The 21,886-nt window shown below is 34.9% G+C and overlaps 2 protein-coding genes across 3 annotated transcripts in view; one reads left to right on the top strand and one right to left on the bottom strand.

The window, feature by feature from the left end:
- The window catches only part of LOC121368440 (unconventional myosin-XIX-like), a 41,875-nt gene extending 37,590 nt beyond the window's left edge, over window positions 1-4,285 (bottom strand). For both annotated transcript variants that reach the window (XM_041493172.1, XM_041493173.1), the window contains exons 1-4: window positions 4,186-4,285; window positions 3,089-3,174; window positions 2,382-2,465; window positions 874-930 (exon numbers count right to left, since the gene is read on the bottom strand). In XM_041493172.1, the coding sequence (XP_041349106.1) occupies window positions 874-930; window positions 2,382-2,465; window positions 3,089-3,166 (219 nt within the window). In that variant the 5' untranslated portion in view covers window positions 3,167-3,174; window positions 4,186-4,285. The remainder of the gene's footprint in view (window positions 1-873; window positions 931-2,381; window positions 2,466-3,088; window positions 3,175-4,185) is intronic.
- Window positions 4,286-7,617: 3,332 nt separating this feature from the next.
- Window positions 7,618-16,815, top strand: LOC121391808 (glutathione S-transferase theta-1-like). Its single transcript, XM_041523304.1, has 4 exons — window positions 7,618-7,761; window positions 13,257-13,344; window positions 14,272-14,425; window positions 15,861-16,815. Exons 1-4 carry the CDS (start codon window positions 7,650-7,652, stop codon window positions 16,206-16,208), a joined length of 702 nt encoding a protein of 233 aa, XP_041379238.1. The 5' UTR covers window positions 7,618-7,649; the 3' UTR covers window positions 16,209-16,815.
- The last annotated feature ends 5,071 nt before the right edge of the window (window positions 16,816-21,886 follow it).

Genomic DNA, 21,886 nt, shown 5'->3' with positions numbered 1-21,886 from the left:
TTAATCCAAATCTGAGTGTCATCCAAATTAGGTTCAAGCTTTTTGTCCTGCATAGGTGAATGGGAAGGCCCCGATTGATTTGATAAAATAATATTTTACATTGTTTGATTTATTATCAAAATCAACCAACAAATGTTAATACTCATGCCAGTTTCTGTTGTGAAGAGACTAAAATACATGTCGTAGTCTAATGTTGACATTCTTCAGATACACACTGTGTGCTGTGACCAGTCAAGCATTGTTAATTCTCGGCCACATTCATTTCAGTAATACCATAAAATACTAATAATACCGGGTACTTTAATTTTAACATAACGGCACATTATCAACTACTTAATAATATCACATTTTTAATGAAACACACAACTATTTTGTTTAAATTTTATATCGAAATATTACAATGACAACAGAGTATAAAATACAGAATTTTTCCAATTGAACACGGAAACTGGCGAAACATTACGAAATGTATCGATAAATGTTCACTTTGCTTATTTTTATTAAACTTCTCCCCTTTCTTCTGGGAAGGGAGAAGTCACTTCTACTTTTTCAATTCTAGATTAGGGCCTGATGGGTAAGTATCAGTTTCAGCGGTATTCTGTTAGTAATGAGTAACAATAATGAGTCGACTAAACTTGGAGGTCTGATGTGGCATTGGTATATCTAAAACTGCACTATGTGTAATTGTGTACGTACAATCTATTGGAACTATAGACAGAGGCACTACTGAGCACAAGGTTGTTTAATTATTTTATATGTATAAACAGCTAGTGTCTCAATGTGCAATAAACTATATCTAGCTATGGCATGTACACAAATGTAATTTTCTATTCTCTGGACTTTATGTTATTGAAACAGCAAAAATCAGCCTACTTTCTTGAGTAGTAACCTCCCATTGTTTTCCAATCTTTTCTGAGATGTGCTGCTAACCTGCAAAGTGAAGGAAAAGTCACCAGTAAAACACCATCATTAGTAACATTACAAACATTATAATAATGCTTTCTTTATTGGCAGCTGAATGTTTTAAACATTAGTCTCGGTAACCAATTGATGTACAGATCTGAGATTGAGCATGTCGCCAGCTGTTCCTCATTTTCTCTTCATTGTTAGGACCCACATTGTTAATTTTACCATTTCTGAGAAAATCATAATACCATAATATTAAATACAAAGTTGTAATAATAGGCTATTATTTCGTAAATAATTTACTAATTCAGGACATTATGACATACAAAAGGCCTAGAAAATCTCTTCATCTTCAGTCATGCACTACAGTTATGAATTCAACTATCGAGGGAATATTTTGAAACCGTTAATTGATGGATTGAAAATTGATTAGCAGCTACTATATAATGTTTAGAACTTTTTAACGATCTCTTAAACTTACAGAGTTAATTGTGACGTGATACAAAACAAACTGTTCCCCAGGATCCATAGGATACTGTGATCTGGGATTCTAGTGATACTAAAGAAACTGTTCCCTAGGATCCATAGGATACTGTGATCTGGGATTCTAGTGATACTAAACAAACTGTTCCCTAGGATCCATAGGATACTGTGATCTGGGATTCTAGTGATACTAAACAAACTGTTCCCTATGATCTATAGGATACTGTGATACTACACAAACTGTTCCCTAAGATCCATAGGATACTGTGATCTGGGATTTTAGTGATACTAAACAAACTGTTCCCTAAGATCCATAGGATACTGTGATGTGGGATTTTAGTGATACTAAACAAACTGTTCCCTAAGATCCATAGGATACTGTGATCTGGGATTTTAGTGATACTAAACAAACTGTTCCCTAAGATCAATAGGATACTGTGATCTGGGATTTTAGTGATACTAAACAAACTGTTCCCTAAGATCAATAGGATACTGTGATCTGGGATTTTAGTGATACTAAACAAACTGTTCCCTAAGATCCATAGGATACTGTGATCTGGGATTTTAGTGATACTAAACAAACTGTTCCCTACGATCCATAGGATACTGTGATATGGGATTCTAGTGATACTACACAAACTGTTCCCTACGATCCATAGGATACTGTGATCTGGGGTTCTAGTGATACTAAACAAACTGTTCCCTACGATCCATAGGATATTGTGATATGGGATTCTAGTGATACTAAACCAACTGTTCCCTACAATCTATAGGATACTGTGATCTGAGATTCTAGTGATAACTAAACCAACTGTTCCCTATGATCCATAGGATACTGTGATCTAGGATTCTAGTTTTTAACGTGAAGTCACTCGATAATATATTTTTCAGAATCAATAAGACGGTGGTGGTTTAGGATCTGTGGAAATTGTTCAGGTTATTAAATGAAGGTGGTGAGAGTAAGTACAACTACAATGCTAATATTAACTTACCTGCTGCTGTAAAAAGTCGTTGGAAGATTTCGAAGGCTCAGCACCGTCTCCATCCACAAGTTTTCTCTTAGTACATGTAGTTTCCTGGAATCAATGCACAAAACCTACACGTAGACTACGGTACGAAATCTGTAGTATTTTAAAATTACGATGCTTCTTCAAGTTAAGTGGCATGTAATATAGCCATAGGTAATATAGTAATTACTCAATCACAAGCTTTAATAAATAAAAAAATTAAAAATTAAGATTTTGTTTTTATTGAGTTGTAAAATGACAATGCTTTTTCTTTTCATATCATAGTTAAAATGATAAGTTCAACTTTTTAAATTCTTGGGTGATTAAAAGTTCTTTTTTTTTAATTCTGGGAATGATACATTTCTAAAATGAGTTACATTACATTTATTTGTCTTGCAGTTACACAATTGTTTTCATGCATATGTAAAAATGTATCTGTAATATTGAAATGTTTCAGACTTATAGAGCCTGATAAACAGATTGGTTTTCTTAAATAAAGGACTGTGAATCCTTAGGGATCTAAAGGATTCCATATTATGATCAGGTTATGGCAGATTCTGAATGTTATCACCACCACATAGTGTGTAATGAACACCAATTCGAGTTCAATGCAGTGACAAATGAAAATTAGTAACTTTATCCTTATACAATTGCTTTGAAAACAATTTTTAAGAAAAAAAAGTGCTTTATACTTTTGACACCATCACTAGTTTTGATTTCTTGAGATAGTTCAGTTGTCTCCAGCCTCTGACACCATTTTCACAAGACATCACAGAATCTAAATAAAAAAACATAAAATAAATCCCTTACATATAATTTACAATACTAATTTACATGTATGCTGAATAAATTCTGACAAAAATATTCATAAAATAAAATTTAAAAATTGCCATAAAGTATTATATCACAATACTATACATCAATGTCAGGAAGCTTTTAAAAAGATTGTGCAAAAAAAAAAAAAAAAAAAAAATTGCAGTCCAGTGTGAACATGACAGAAAATTAAATAATTAATCACACATTCAGTTGCAATGTTGCCATGCCATCACATACAAAATCTGTCCTTTTATCAAATTAACTGATCATATAAAATTGTGTTACGTAATTATTGGGGGAAGGGAGAGTAACAAAACATTAAAATTTAAATGGGATGGATGGCAGGGTTTCTGCCAGAGGGTAAAATGGGTATTTTTTTTTTAATGTCATTGTAATGGGTTTTTTCAAGATTTGTGTCTGGACAAACTTTGGAGGAAATTTAATGTAGGAGAGTAATTTTTCGAATATGTTAACAATTTGGCTCGGACAATAGGCTATTTAAATTACGTTTTATTACTTTTAGGGATAATCTGTCAACATTTTATAATTGAAAGAAATGTTTCTGAATTTGTAAGAAAAACTTTACAAATGAACTACATGCAGACAATAACAACTGATGACTGCACGAAAATTTACACCTCACGGAATTTCAAGCATAACGGAATTAGGGACATTGATAATACGCCTATGGTTCATGACAGACGATTCGTGCACCATCGTTTAATCCATATTGAAGCATGGCATGTCACTTTAAGAACATCAATTAAGATGATATATTTTAAAAGGTTACACAATACAAAATTACACTCGAGAATGCAGCTTTAATTTTCCAGTCATATCAAAGCACGCAATCGCAGCTGGGCACTTATTTTTAAGATTTGATTTAGTTAACAATATTAAAATCTAAGACGATCGAGTAGAATTACATATCAAAAAATGAACTGTCAGTGTTGTTTTTCTGATTGTATTTTACCATTGAATTGCCATATCGTGGACTAAACCACGCGTTTGTCATCTCACTTCGTCGACATTCGTTTCAAGATCCCCGCCATTTTAAAAATCATAAGTTATTTCTTTAATGATTGGATAACAAAAAGACCAATAACAACATTTTTAACAAAATGATTGCATTCGATTGGATTTTCTAACATACTTCGAGTGGTTCAGTGGGGTTTTTTTTCTTTTTCTGCATGCCGTAACAAAATAGTAGCCTGAGTAGGGCCTAGCATGCGAGTAGTCTGCCGTTCGAGAGCTAGACGGACATTTGGACGCTTATGATCACTCTCTGCCGTCAGAGATATCTGTATAGCAAAAACACGAAATTGCTGCCTACCACCGGATAGGAATGATTCCCTATAACTCTATGTTTAACCATTACATTGATTATTTTCGATATTTGGTTTAAACAATATTTTTATTTTCAGATCAAATTTGCGATTGGCCAACAGGCAAATGCCTACCCTACATTTAACAAATATACATGCCAGAGAATGTAACTTTAAATTAGAATCTTCAGATAGTGAAGTATGACACTTGAGACTATAATAGTTCAGTAAATGGATATTGCGAGTTGCAGCGTATGTTGAACAAAAAAATTCAAAAAAAAATTCAGCATCTTCAACTGGATGCCCATAAATACAAGAAGGAGTATCTGTCACATGCCGTACATATTTGTGACAATTCAAACCACTGGTATCCAAACGGAGTCGGCTAGCTATGTAGAATCTGTTTGTGACATTTCATCCTTTCTAGTAAAGGTATGAAACCGATTTCTCTATATAACAATTGGTGAGATGTTCCTCTAACAGCACCACAAATTGTACGGACAGCATCTAATTGGAGATGTCCGAGGGTGTTTGCCTGGTACAATCTAATTAAAATTAGCTCCACTATTACATGTGGATCTAACAGCAGCCCGTTGGAGCTCATGTCCAGTTGACCTTTCATTCGACCAATCAAAACCTTACTTGCAAAATCATGCCAGTGATTTGAAAAGAATTTGAAAACATTCGGGATTATGTCGAGTGTATACGAAATGATTCGGGTGAATTACGAAGTATGCCGGAAACTAATTTCAATATAAAATTTTATATAAAATTCGTTTCAAGACGGAAAAAAAACATGATGGTATAGCCATAAAATCTGTTTATGCTAGTATACAATCCAGTTTATTACTGCACTTTCCCCCCTGTTTTTTCAATGTTGAAATCGACCAACAAGTTCGCCTATTACATAAATAGTCTCGACGGATATTTTTAGAATTTGTATGCTCCCGAATAACGTTATAAAAGGCGAAGTGTAATTGGTCGATATTTAAATTGTTATTTAAAGATGAAATGTCACCTGGACATGGGAGTCCATGCAATGCTGTTAGATCTACTGGCGAGACCAGTAGAGCTAATTTTAATCAGATTGTGCCTGGTAGAGGGTACAGTTGTCCCAGATGATGTTTGCATAGTCAAATATAGGAAGAATAAATTATATATTTTTTCTAATGCCCTTCTAGATAATCTAAATTTGAATGAACGAAGACAATTTATAATTTTACTGGCCTTATCCAAAATATCTTTTATATGACAGCCCCATTCTCCATATTTTTGAAACGTTAGATCCAAGTGTTTATGAACCTCAACCTCAGATATCTGAACATTGTCTAAGAATAACCTAGGATTATCAGTTTACATTTTTACGACTGAAAGTCGTTGTTTCAGTTGTATTAGAACTAAATTTTATTAAGCATTTGTTTGACCATCTATTAATATTCTAAATCTGTGCATTAGGATTTTCAACAGTTATATACAGCGAAGTATCATCAGCAAACAGTCGTGTATTACAGTATCATTTATATATATCAAAAACAGAATAGGACCGAGGACGGAACCCTGAAGGACACCTGCAGGGACAGTCTTGATATGAGAAAACTGGTTATGCAATACTACACGCTGTTCCCGATGGAATAGATAATTTTCAAACCATGCTTATAATTTTTCTTTTATACCAACATTTTCCAATTTGTGAATTAAACCCGTGTGCCAAATTCTATCAAATGCTTTACTTATATCACAGAATACTGCTCTAACTTCCTTTCCTTCATCCATAGATTGACAAATAAAATGATACAAATCTAGAAGCTGGTTTACGGTTGAATCACCTGGAATAAACCCAGATTGAAATTTTGTTATAATGTTGTTACTTCTAAAGAAGTTAAACGTGTTTAAAAATGCATTTTTCAAAAAGTTTAGAAATATTACTTGTTAATGAGATTGGTCTATAATTTGAAAGTTCGTGAATACTACCGGTACCTTTTTATGAATAGGATTTACATTTGCAAGTTTCCATACAGATGGGGAAAAAGGAGTGGTACAATGATAAATTAAACAGTCGTGTAAGGGGATAGGAGAGTTCTTTGGCTAATAATCTATTACTAATAAGGTCAGGACCAAATGATTTGGATACGTCAAGTGCATTTAGGATATCCTCCACTTCAGTTTGCTCTAGTACAATATCCGTAAGTGAATCATTAACCATACTAACTAGTATTGGAAGCTCTACTGGTGGAGAATCTAAGGTGGATACAAAAAACCTCTCATTGAATGCAATAGCTACCTCTTTTGGGGTCTTCAATGACAGTGCCATCAACAAACAAGGGTATCACTGAATTACTAGAACCACGATTTTTTAAATACGTATTAACAAGCTTCCACCAGTGTTTTGATCCAGTATCATCAGAGTTATTAATTTTGTCATCAATTTAAGTGTGTTAAAATAATCGGTCTTAGATTTACGTACTTCTTTAATTGCAAGATTTCTTATTTTTCTAAAGTTTGCCCAAGCTAGTGTTCAAATATTTGACATGTTATATTATTAATCACTAATACACGCACTACAGGAAGAAATCCGTCAGCACCTACGTGTTTAACCGGGACAGTACGGAGAGTTATTATAACCGTCCAAATGTTCGTCTAGTCACCGTCTAGCTTTCGAACGGTGGAGTATTCGGGCTACAACATTATAGTAATAATCGTCGTCACAGTGTAGAAAACAAACCTTGTTTGTGTATGAAGAAGGCCTTCAAGATGAAGTATTTTAAACAATTTGAATATTTTCGAAGGATCCGAAACAATAGATAAATAAAGAAAGAATTTTAAATAAAAATGACAAAAACAAAAACAAAACAAACAAACAAATAAACAAAAAACAACAACAACAGTAAGCGAGCATGAATGAATGAATGTTTAACGACACCCCAGCACAAAAATACACATCGGCTATTGGGTGTCACTAGTAAGCGAGCAAGAACGGTTGCAACCAAAGGGAAATACACAAGAAAGGGGAAGATCCGAGTAAGTCGCTCGAACTCTATTTAAAAACCTTCGCCGGCCTTCGGGTTTGTTTACGGGGATATCCGAATTCAGTCGGGGAGCAAAGTTCATAAACATGGCGTTGAAGTTTTATTTTGATTTAATGTCCCAGCCTTCAAGAGCTGTTTATATGTTTTTAAAACTGAACAGCATTCCATTCGAAGCAAAACCTGTTGCTTTAAGGAAAGGTTAGGACAATATAATATTAACTAGGTAAAACCTAACGGCGAGCGCAAGTGAGATCAAATTAAAGGGAGCAGGTCAACTCGCCCCAAAGCCATCTCGCCCCCGCGTTTGGTCAACTCGCCTCAGCGTTTGGTCAATTCGCCCCACACTGTTTAGTCAACTCATATCATTTAATATACCAATATTTCAGGCAATAATGTGCATTAAATATTATTGAATATGCACACCAGTCGGGAGTCCAAAAGCCTTGCCTGATTATTTTTAGTTTAAGGAACTAAGGGACAAACTCCGAAATATCATTAAAAATAAAATAGGCTTGACAGTTCATTGTAATAGTCTAGATTATTATTTATCCAATATTAGGATCTCCCCAATAAAAAACCATTTAATAAGTGATCGTTATAGCAGAGTTTCACTGTATTATTAATAAATAAAATGATACCAAAGTTGTAGACGTCCATTTTTAATTTCGTCACAATTATTTAAGGACAGTGAAGTTTGGGGCGAGTTGTCAAACACTGGGGCGAGTTGACCAAACACTGGGGCGAGTTGGTTTTGGGGCAAGTTGACCAGCAATCTAATTAAAATTAGCTCCACTATTACATGTGGATCTAACACCAGCCAGTTGGAGCTCATGTCCACCAATCAAAACCTTACTTGCAGAATCCTGCCAGTGATTTAAAAATAATTTGAAAACATTCCGAATTATCCTGAGGGTATACGACATGTTTCGTGTGAATTACGAATGCCTTGAAACATGTTTTATTTTATAAAATAAATAATTTGTAATGTAAAACTGAAGACTGATTTAGGTGTGTGTGTTTTTTTTTATAAATAAATAAATAATTTTTAATGTATATTTGAAGACTGATAACCCACCCCATACGTATTGGTATGGTTCGCTGTACTGCGGCCACTAAAATAGACTCGCCCGATATTTTTAGAATTTGTATGCCCCCAAATAACGTTATAAAAGGCGAAGTGTGATTGGTCAATATTTAAATTATTATTTACAGACGAAATGTTACCTGGACATTGGGGACTACGCAGTGTTGTTAGTTTTAAATCACTGGCAGGATTCTGCAAGTAAGGTTTTGATTGGTGGACATGAGCTCTAACTGGCTAATTTTAATTAGATTGGTTGACCAGCATTCAAATTAAATACGCTGTATCATTTTATATGTGTACATGTGTGTGTGTGTGTGTGTGTGTATCGTCAACGTCCCTAACTGTATTATGCTTCCCAGGCCTTTCCCCAGGATTTTTTTAAGGCGCTTACATTTTTAGCATCAGTATAATACAAATCAAGCCAAAATAAATGGGGTAGTGGGTTGAAAAGAGTTAAGTGTTTGCTTTCATTCCTGCTTTTTTTTTTTAAAGTAACGGTAACCCATCAATTCCCCACCCCCCAACAATTTTATAATTTGTGCCATGTTGTTGCTGTTGATTTCAGCGTCGTGTTAAATGCTTCTTGTGATTTCTGCTTGTAAAATACCTAGGCTAAGAATACCGACTTCATAGTATATTCCATTTATTACAAAAAAAACCCCCAAAAAACCCAACAACTGTTAATAAAATTAAAATTTACGGTCTTTTTAAAATCCAGCTAACTTATTAAATGTCGTACAAATATATAAATAACATTATCAAACAAATATGATTATTGTAAGCTAATTCAGTGTACGTTTAACTGCAATTTGTATAAATATTGCATGTTCATTTCCCGCGATCGCGATCTCTCGACCATAGGTACAAAATTAACAAAGACAAAGGAAAGAAATTAAACTGCCGTTAGGTATTCATTGATGTAAACAACTATTGTTTTTCTACAAATTTACATCAAGATTTACTTCTGTGTAATCGTATTGTTCAGTGTCCGTAACGAAGCCTCTTGACACGTGGGTGTCAGCTGACTCTGAAGCGTGACGTATATTCGCGTCGAGAGCTTTCCTCGGTTCAGCCAACGAACGTTCTTCCTAACGTTCGCGAACTATTTGATTGGTGTCCGTCGTGTCCATTTGGTTTAACGTGAAGCGCACAAATCAGTGTAGCGAACGTTTTGTTTTCGCTCGATCTGGCTGAAATCGGCTCTTGGGGATAGCCGACATGTCTTTTGGCCCTGATCTGGCATGTGTATTCAAATGACACGCATTGTCGGTTTGTTTTTATTACTTTGGTTCAAAGACTTTACAAAGTTAGAATAACAAGTTACAGATCTTCCAGACATTGAATTACCGTCACATTGCTGTCATACATGTCGAATGCATGCCATTAAAATTAATAACAGTGATTATTAAAATAAACAAACATAACGCCTACGCTGTATTCTGGATTTTCTCGTTACCGGTCGCGAGATCGCTATTACGCTAATTGAATATTTGGTATTATTAGCTGTCGGATAGATTATGTAACCGTTTGTTCACATCAGAAGATAGAAAATGGTTTAGCCAAAATTTTAGCCACTTGCAAATTTTATTAGCCATTTTTTTAAAAATAATTTTTAATTAGGCTAGCCAATGGCTAATCTGGCTACCGACAGCACGAGCCTTGGATGTTTTCAGTGTGTAGGAGTTTTGGGAAGGGGGTGTTAGGATAGAAATGATTGATTGCCAACTTAACTGTACTTTTAAAACGTGCTTCACCTATCGTTTATTCAGTTAAATGGTACAGTTGATTCTGTCATTGGGCATCTTCTTTGATCGGCCTTGAAGCTTGATTGTTCTGCACGGGGATCCCGTTACGCGTAAGCGCCTTCCTGACGGATTAGCGGTCACAGTAGATGTGGTAAAATTACTAAACACCAGTTGTGAGCAGACGACTGGTCCATTGTTAGGTATTTAGAAAGTGTTTTACCTGTCATAGTAATTAGGTGTGCTTGATATACTGGTACACAAGTTGTTTGCAAGAGGTAGTCGACTGCCACGCTCGTACTTGCGAAAATAGTTTTTCTAAAGCACTTCAATTCAAGGCGTAGCGGCAATTGATTTAAGGCGCTTCCACGCTGTTAAAGCGCTTACTTTACGGACCAAGGCGTGTCGGGCTGCTACGCCTAACGGCCCTGGGGAAACCCTTGGAACTCTTCAGTTTGGTTTCTCGTGCACGGTTCTCGCAATCAACATCTGATTTGTTGTCGTCTGCTTGTCGTTCTTTTGAGAAGTTTTCTTCATAGTTCTAGAACATTTTGATTAACAATAAAGTTCAGACAAGTAAGTATCTAAATACAAAACTTTACAACCCTCTAAAACCATTAATTTCACTAACTCGTTTTTGATTATTATAGCGTACACACATGTATGACTCGTTCCATCGTGTTAAGGTATAAAGCAATTATCATGACATCATATTAACTGTGTCATTTTCAGAGGCTTCCACCCCTCTTGAAAAGTATTCCATTAAAAAAAAAAAGAAGCAAAATGGCAGTCGGCGAAAAATTACAGGCTTTTTCTCCAAGAGATCTCTCTGAAGTCGATATAGCATTAGGTGACATTAGGTGAATTTAGTATACGAGATCTGTGTCATTATAATAGTTTTTTCAAGATTTCTGTCTGGACAAAATGTGGGGTAAAGGTAGGTGAGTAATTTATCATAGTTAACAATGTGGTTCGAACTTTGGAGCGTTACGTAATTATTGAACGGTGAGATGGAAGGATGTGATGTAATCTACACGTCATGACATGCGTTGATTATGATATAATGTAATCGTGATGATGTCACATTGATTATGTCACATACTTGAGAGGCTTCCACCCCTCTTGAAGAGTATTCCATAAAACAGTAAAATGGCAGATTGCAAGAAATTACATGTGTTTTTGTCTTAGGAGATCTCGGCGAAGTCAGTATAGGTGACATAGTTTAGTACCAATCTGTCTAGTCTGGTCTCTTCATTTATAAACGTTTTAATATATTATAAACCAATGGATATGGTTTCTGTATGCAATAATAGAATTACAGCTACTGTATAAAGGAGAAAACAATCGTACCTTTTTTCCACCCTTATTTTCTAATTTGATCAGTCGAGGCTTGGTTAATTGGATAGTCCGTCCCATCCTCCTACAATTTTTTTTTTTTTAAATAATTTCAGTTTTGTTTGACATAACAAGAAAAGTAAATCTGTTCTGGAAATAAAAAAACAACAACTATTTTTGTTTCCAATTTAGAAAACTATCTGCTTAGAAATAAATAACTTAAAACCACTGAAATGTTGTTTTTAATTACATTAAAATAACTTGAAATTCATTTCTTAAATGGAGAGTAAACTCAAACAAGAGCCTCATGTGTTGGAAAGATGCATACCTGGACCACCAATACATACTGACACTTTAACAACTGAAAAATGCATACTTTTAGAGTTGATAAAAAAACCATGATTATTCCTGCTAACTGGGGGCAGCCATTTTGTTTTGTTTTTGTGACGTCCGGTGGTACAGCTTTACTACAAGGCACTTCGCTTTCATCAACCTGTAAAACAACATCAATGACTTGATAGTATAATAAACTATTTAACTAAATATATTTCAATTTTCATCAATAGAACGAAATGGAGTTATAGTAGTTTTCTCTTTTAAAAAATCCAAAGAAAAAATGCATATTATTAGGCCTATTGGTAGGGTACATTCGAGCAAAAACTACCACTCACTATACCCAAGTGATAATTTTCTTTTCTTTGGGACTACATAATTGGTCAGTTTTGTGATTTTAGATGGGAAAGTCTACTTAATCAAGGGTTTTACAGAATTACTTACAGTAATATAGTAGGACAGCTGATAATGTCCATTAAGATTTCTGGGGTGTCCGCGCGGTATCACACAATACCCTGTGATGTTAATAAAAGAGACACGTCTTTTCAGTGTATCTAGACGGTGTCTGGGGCCGTCTAAATATACACTTGCCAATCAAGAACCACAGGTATAGGCCACGGAAAGAAAAGACAAATTAATCAAGAAAACTCTCCGATTACTATTTCAGTACTTGGGTTAATTTATGTACAAAACATAATACATTTATTTCAATACTTTGACAATGGTGGTTTATTCTGTATTGAAAAATAATATATACTTGATGCTGGCTTACTTGGATGGCTATTATTACAGAACATTGCGATGCATCCGCAAAAATCAGGTATGTTTTGTTTCTGCAGTTTGAAGACTAATTCCTGACATGACATGTTAGGTATTACGTAACCACCAGCTCGCCAGAGGGTGTACTCACTGGGATGGTACAAAATGGCTGCGCCTGTTATATATAATAGCCGTCACATTTAACCTTTTTATTAATTAACTATACGATTATACTTATTGATATTAAGCAATAATGTGCATTATATATCGTTGAAAATTCATACTAGGCCAAATGCCTTAATTGTCCCTTCCTTTAATATTGACAACTCTCCAGCAGCTGTTAATCTAAAGCCCTGAGCTGTATAATAGATCTGTTCCAGGCCATCTGCTTATAAAACAGGTCAATGTATAACTAGGGCTGTTATTTACCTGTCTTGCAGGGGAGCACCATGCGGAAGACTTTGCCAAGATCAACCCCTTTAAACTGGTTCCAGTTATTGATGACAATGGATTTGTTCTAACAGAAAGGTAAAGCATATAGTTGATCTCGTATTTGTTTAAAATACATGCCCAGTGGGCTGCCATCTTCATATTTCAATACGTACATATGTTCATTTATCTCTCCATCCATCCGTCCCTCCATCCATCCATCCCTCCATCCATCCATCCGTCTGTCCATCCATCCATGCATTCATCTACCCATCCATCCATCCATCCATCCATCCATCCATCTGTCCCTCCCATCCGTCCATCCATTCATCCATGCATTCATCTTCCCATCCATCCATCCATTCATCTACCCATCCATCCATCCATCCATTCATCTACCCATCCATCCATCCGTCCGTCCGTACATTCATCCGTCCGTCCATCCGTCCATCCATCCATCCATATATCCATCCATATATCCATCCATCCATCCATCTATTAAGCATTCATTTAGCCATCCATCCTTCAATTCCATTCCATCTCCTCTAGATTCATCCATCCTATCCCATCTATATGTCCTTCTATTCATCTATCCATCACATCCAGCTGTTCATTGCTACTAACCAACAATCAAACTTATCTACTAGTATATCCATGTTCTTGTTCTGAGTTTTCTGTTAAAGAGTCTTCAGTTCAGTAAGCCTCATCATGTCTGCTATTACTATATTACTATATGGATGGCATATTTTGACACCATTCTCCAAACCTGATCTTAGAAGGGAGGTGGGGGGGGGGGGGGGAGGGCATTTTATAATGAAAATGAAAAAAAAGAACTGTCTTTGTTTTATATTCTTGAAGTTAAACTTCGAAAAGTTTGATCTTTATGTAATGAGTAACATTTCAGTATCATTATAACAGTTGTTAAGTCATATTTCAGAGATGAAAAAACAAACTTGTATTGTTAGTGTACTGCTCTAATGCATACCTTGATGAATGTTAAAGCTTTTGTGTTACGTTGACTTGCAGTGTGGCTATCATGAAGTACCTGGCTGTCAAGTATAACGTGGCTGACCACTGGTATCCTCGGTCAGATCTGCAGCTTCAGGCTCGGGTTGACGAATACATGAACTGGCAGCATTTTAACACACGACTCAATGCAGCCATGCTGTTTCAAAATCTGGTAGGATTCACATTTGGTTAGGATGTACACGTATACTGTGGGTTCCATATAATTGCATAGACTGTGCACACAGACTATTATTTAATTATCCAATCTAGTTGTTTATGCGGAAGATTGTAACTGGTTTCCGCAGTTGATACCACACCACTTCGTTCCATTTAATACTAAACTGGTATTCGTTGCACCGGAATGAAGTGGTGTAAACACTGTAACATTGATCGCATATTTCGCTAGATTACCCTCTAGATACTTAAATCTTACACTTTTATGTGGTGAAAGTATCTTACTTTTCATTAAATAAAAGAATTGTGTATCTATTAAATAAAATAAACAACAATAAGAACCGATACCAGAAAATGTTTTAATGGCCTCAACAATTATTCAACACTCAAGTTTCATCGATGACTACAGTTTGTAAGACAGGCTTACAATATCGTTTTTAATGGATTACAGATTTGTGATTACAGAGCTTGTAACGTAATTTATTTTAAACTACAACTTCTTTTGGCGTGACATAAAGACATGATTAATTTATTTTGTTGAATTTGAACATGTTTTAAATTGCTTTTCTGCTATTTTGTTTTGCAAATACGCGGATTCTGATCAGAGACTATTCAATTAAACAGCTCGTTTTGCATACAATTTATAGAAAATGGTTCAGTGTTTCAACAAATATTGCAGTTAGGAGAAATATTCCATTATCCAGTATGCAATTAGGTGGAACCCACTGTATATATATTTCTTGTTACAGTCAAACAGTTTTGAATTAGCAAACAAGCAAAGGCCTTTATTATCACTCAGCATTAATCAACACTATATTTTCTTACACACCTGTGTAAGGGATGACCCGTTGTAGATTAATATCATCTTCAACATATGTTGTAGATCACTTCTGAGACTTGTGATTGACTGTTCTGAAGTCATGACCCAAGTAACCATAAACGGATGATGTCATTTTAGTATGTCATTTTCGGCCTTGACATCATTAACATGTACACTTTCAACCCAATGTTGAGGCTTTCTGTTTAGTGTTTTCCCATTAAACTATATTAAAAATGACTTGTTATGGGTGTATAAGAAATAGAATAATACACTTGTGCCCATTGGGAGACGATTTATCTTATAACTCGTGGTTTTCAAAAGTATCTTACTCGCTTTCACTCTTTATAATACATTTGGCAACCACTCATAAGATAATTCATCTCCAGTGAGTACTCGTGTTTTTTTCTCAGCGAGGAAGAAGAATTTAATTGATCTAAAGTAGACTGTCGAAACCAGCATCTAACTCAATCGATCCTGCCTGTGGGAAGTGCAAATAAAAGATCCCTTGCTGCTAATCGGAAAGAGTAGCCCATGTAGTGGCGACAGCGGGATTCCTCTCAAAATCTGTGTGGTCCTCAGAATGCTTTTTTTTTTTTTTTTTTTCACATTGTAGTTCATCATACCACAAGCAACAGGAAAACCCATCAGCTGGGGGAAAGTAGAGAATTTTCGAAAAGGCTGCAGCAAGGTCATCCATGACCTGGAGAAGTACTACCTCAAGAGTCAGCCGTTTCTATGCGGTGCTGATATCTCCATGGCCGACCTGCTGGGTGTCTGCGAGTGGATGCAGCTCTACGGGGTACATGAGGACAGACTGTTCATGGCCAGCCCACTGGTCAGTGCGTGGATGGACAGGGTCAAGTCTAAGACACAGCCGGTCTTCGACGAGGCTCACAAGTTTACGTATCGTGTGAGAGAGGTGTACAAACCACAAACAGAACCACCAGAAGCAAAACTTTAATTTTGTCTTTTGTCTTTTTTATTAGATAATTTTGTACTGAAATCAAATAGAACAGTTTTTTTGTTGTTGTTTTTAAAAAAAAAAAATTGGGGAGGGTGTTTTACCAAAGTAATGGATGTTTGTTTAAACATTTTTTATAAAACATAACTTGCATTTAAAACATATATTGTTATTTATTGGTGTATTTTAAGTAAGGGAATGTCCTCATACCTTTTCATTCATGGAAAATAATGAGACATTGGTCTTGTAGGCCTGGAGATTTATTCTGAGATTCTCCTTCATAACAAGATTGCTTATCAGAAACTTGATACACTACGAGATTCATGTACCTACATCTTTCATTATTTATCAAATTGTAGATAAAATCTCTAACAATCGGGACATTATATTTACTGTATTAAACATGGAATGTATCATATTGATATATATATATATATATATATATATATATATATATATATATATATATATATATATATATACATGTAGCATAGATGTACTTGGACATAATAATTTTCTTATGAAGCATCAGACTTTCCAAAGTCTTTATTACTTAGTCTTATAATACATTGTATTACTCAGTCTTAGTAAACTTTTGACAGTTGGAGAACTTGAAGATTATTGTTCTTTTGTCTGTGTAAACAGGCTACAGGTAGTACTATACCAAATAACTTCCGGCTGGGTCAAAGTTCGAGGTGCACCCAACTTTTGATAGAGAAGTGAACACCACAAGTCCTGTGATTGGTTATAAATGTGAGTGTGTTGGTTGTAAAAAATAATAGTTTCATCTGGGTAAAATAAATGTGCAATTTTATTTCATCTAGTACCAATGTGTCAAGTAGCCTTGTGCTTGAAACATGTATGGGGTACCTGTAAAAAAAAGTACTCAAATTTTGTGCGAAACTAGGGTAGTCATAGACGCTACCCGTTATCTCAGAAACGAGCAGCTTGACCCCCATTTTTTTCTGATTCACTTTAAGTGTAAGGGGTGGTAGTATTTATATCCGTGGTGTTTATGTCGGTTGATACGTTGCAGGTAGGAGTTTTAGCCGCATATGTTACTATTGTCGTCTATGGGATTTGATTTGGTAGTATACACCCTATAGCACATATTCAGTGCATAATAAAAAATATTATGATTTTGTCATTTTATTTAATTAAACTATACTGGTTGATTAATTAGCCATCACTCGATCATGCAAGTTCACAATGACCTTGACCTTGACAATAATCTCTGTACATGGCTCTGAATGGAGTTTGAATCAAAGTTAGCACTGAAGAAAAGTTGGTTTTGGCCTATAATTCATACTGTAAAGATTTCAATAATTTCTTTTTACATGGTATTTGACTTGCCATATACAACTGCTCTTAAATATGGTATTATATATAGGCAACCTGAACTAAGATTTTAATAGCAATTTATTTTTATATTAAAAATAGCATGTGCCAATAGTGGGTTAATGTCTTTAGTTTCCATTAACATTGTTAATTTTTTATGTATGAAATTCTGAAAACTCAAATTTGTAAAGAAGTTGATTTTTATTGTCATTTTGACATATTTATAGGGTGCTAAGTTATATTTTAGACAAATTTGTAGTTTTATGCACAATTTTAAGTAAATTTGAAGAAAAACTTTACCAAAAACATAATTCAATTTGTTGTCACTATTGTGCCTTCTGTTCTTATTTGTACATAACAATAAGGTTGTTAAACATATACTTAGATCTCCAGATCATTTTTGTTTCTTAATAATCACTTAGTTAGCTCTCATGAAAAGCATTTTGAGTTTATACTAGATTCAGAACCAATTTTTTCAGATTTGATTATCTGCCTTGGATTAAGTTGATAATTTATTTTATTGTTAAAGCTGTATTACCTAATGTTACTAGCTAAATAAAATGCTGGATTACAGATTGTAGGAATACATCTAATGTACATATTGTATTCATCCGGATTAGAAAATAATGCAAGAAAATAGATGTTCGGGTAATTTTGTCATTTAAAAATAGTTTTTTTTCAGTAATTAATCAAAAATAAATGTGTTAAAGCTGCATGATTATTCCAGATATCACAACTATTAAAACCTCCAACTACAGTAGGCTATAAATAAAATATAGTCAGGAATATTGGTGGCTGCCAATGGTTTTGATGGTTCATTATGAAAATCAGCATGGCCGATGGATTTGAAATTCCCACACCGGGTAACTTGAAGACACCCACACCCAGCATACAGGATTTCCTCCCAACACTAATGTTCAGGACATTAAATCATTACTTCATACTGGTACAGTCATGTTTGTGTTTCCTTCCTCAGACAGTGTATTTTTTTAATACTGAGATTTCTTTGATGTGCTTGTTAAGGTCTTCATAATCTAGGGGTCAATCAAGTGCATGTGTTTTAATGGCATTCTTTAAAGGGGTAGAGGTACTCTGACTATCTTTGTTGTCTCTACATATATACCTGAGTACACACACCCAACTGAAAGTAAATATCTTCAGGAGTTTTATTTTAAAACATTTTGTTGTTTAATATGACATATTGCATTTTTACAAAACTATATGCAATATATATGATTTTTGAGGTGTACATTATATTAGGTTGCACTGTAGAAACAACACTTTCAGTGAGGTTGTCAGTTTATGTCAGAATACACCAGATCCTGGTTGTCATAAAGACACATAGCTGGACACTTTTTGAAAAATGTATGTTATCAGTATAGGTAGTACTATACCAAATAACTTCCGGCTGGGTCAAAGTTCGAGGTGCACCCAACTTTTGATAGAGAAGTGAACACCACAAGTCCTGTGATTGGTTATAAATGTGAGTGTGTTGGTTGTAAAAAATAATAGTTTCATCTGGGTAAAATAAATGTGCAATTTTATTTCATCTAGTACCAATGTGTCAAGTAGCCTTGTGCTTGAAACATGTATGGGGTACCTGTAAAAAAAAGTACTCAAATTTTGTGCGAAACTAGGGTAGTCATAGACGCTACCCGTTATCTCAGAAACAAGCAGCTTGACCCCCATTTTTTTCTGATTCACTTTAAGTGTAAGGGGTGGTAGTATTTATATCCGTGGTGTTTATGTCGGTTGATACGTTGCAGGTAGGAGTTTTAGCCGCATATGTTACTATTGTCGTCTATGGGATTTGATTTGGTAGTATACACCCTATATATATATATATATATATATATATATATATATATATATATATATATATATATATATATATATATATATACATGTAGCATAGATGTACTTGGACATAATAATTTTCTTATGAAGCATCAGACTTTCCAAAGTCTTTATTACTTAGTCTTATAATACATTGTATTACTCAGTCTTAGTAAACTTTTGACAGTTGGAGAACTTGAAGATTATTGTTCTTTTGTCTGTGTAAACAGGCTACAGCAGCTACTTGGTCATCCCATCCAACTTGTTATTAGTATTTTGCTATATATTGTGTCTGTATATATATATATATATATATCTGTGTGTGTGTGTGTGTGTGTGTGTGTGTATATGTATGTATATATGTGTGTGTGTGTATATATAATAATATATATATATATATATAGAGAGAGAGAGAGAGAGAGAGAGAGAGAGAGAGAGAGAGAGAGAGAGAGAGAGAGAGAGAGTACTACATGAGGGGCCATTAGATACCATTTGTCTTACGAGTTGTTTTAAAACGTATCTAACTAGCCAAAGCAAGTGAAAGTGAGTTGGGTATACGTTGTTAAATAATGAGTTACATAAATGGTATATAATGGATACAAATCTAGTATCATACAGCTAGTTATAAAAAAAATATTTTGATGAATTGGTTTTGGGGTGTTTGTTTTACTTAATGTGCTGAAGTTTAAAATGTGCCAAAATTCCATATGCACATGAACCAATCAGCAGGGTTAAAAATTAGCAGTCGTCCGGTTGCCCATGGCGACCTTTATTGGCTAAGGCGGACTAAGATTTTACAAAGATAGTCTGTTGGGCAACCATCAATTTAGGGGAAAAACGTTCAGTGTAAATAATAATAAAAAATCTTTATTAATTACCATCAAACTGCATAAGTTAAGTCGTCTTTTTCTGATACAGGTTTTAAAGGGACATACCCTAGTTTCAACGCGTGAAAATTAACACTAACTGTAGTTAATCTAAAAACCTGTAACATATTTGGATAAAGTTACAATTTAGTGAAACATGAGTCAGTGACTTTGAAATGGTGAAAAACCCTCTAAAAATAGACTAAACCTCGACTCCATAACTGTTACTACTCAGACGCACGTGCGTTTTTAAAAATATGACAAATGCATTTGTGATATTAAAAACACCAGGATGACCAAAAACACTTCGAATGTATGGAAATTGATAATCTAAACCATAAAATGTAAGTAAAGTATGATTTCAGTTATCAAAAACAGCTATAATAATTTAAAAAATACGCATTAGTGTTTAAAAACTAGGGTATGTCCCTTTAAGCATTTGATGGAACATCCAAGCTAATCTGAATGACATAACCATAATACATGACCAGGGCCATATCTCTGCACAATGCAGAGTCGAATGGAAATTTGGCAAATAGTGGATGATTCCATGGATCTCTATCTAGTGCCTCATCTCTAGGATAGCCACTCCCGAGGAAATCGTTTACTGGGGATTGTATCCCTCTTGCATCAGCACAAAGTTTTATTTCATCCATCTTGCATTGCTGGGGAGGACTGCCACTCCAGACTAATTTACTAAAGCATGTGCAATTCTACCTTTAGTCTCTTTGTACTGCATTATCTTTTACTTCATAGACAATGCAAGTCAAGCTGCATACCTTGGCTGTTCTAATATGTGGAATCAATGCACCCTCTTCTCTCTCCCTAACAACTAACAACTAACCCACTTGAAATGAAAATTGATATTTCAGACCGGTCCAAAGGAATTTGGAAATGGTATGGTCCATTAATTAATATAAATAACATACTGACATCTCTAAATGTCTTCATCGTAGTTATTTGAATATATATTATGTAGTTCTGTAACATACACACACACACACTCACTCACTCACACACACACACACACACACACACACACACACACACACACACACACACACACACCCGACCATACTCCCAACAGAACTTAAAATGTTCCTGTATCATAGTAACACACTTGTGAACATGTAAGCACCATCAGTCCAGGTAGATTCAAGGGACAGGCATGTTTTAACTTGCAGTTGTGTCAAATGGTTTCAGGGGCAGATCTAAGTAATATTTTGCGGAGAGGTGAATAATGGGGGTAAAAAGAAGAAATGTTTTATTTAAAGATGCACTCAACACATTTTAACTATGGTTATATGGCATCGGACATATGCTTAAGAACCATGTAGATAATTAAGGTATGAAACCTACTTCCACCACCCGAATAGCAGCAAGGGATCGTTTATAAATATGTGGAATTCATCCAACAAATAGCATAATACATGACACAGCCTTTGTTACACCATTTGCGAAGCACTGGTTGGAATGAGAAATAATCCAATGGGCCCACATATGGGGATCCACCGTGCACCAGATGAGCGTTTACCATTGGACTATGGGGAAAAGGGCACATGAACCAGCTCATCAAAAGGAAAGGAAATGTTTTATTTAACACACACTCAACACATTTTATTTACGGTTATATGGTGT

This window comes from Gigantopelta aegis, chromosome 3, assembly GCF_016097555.1.
Source record: "Gigantopelta aegis isolate Gae_Host chromosome 3, Gae_host_genome, whole genome shotgun sequence".
Classification (NCBI taxonomy): Eukaryota; Metazoa; Mollusca; class Gastropoda; order Neomphalida; family Peltospiridae; genus Gigantopelta; species Gigantopelta aegis.
This window is presented reverse-complemented; position numbering and strand designations above follow the sequence as displayed.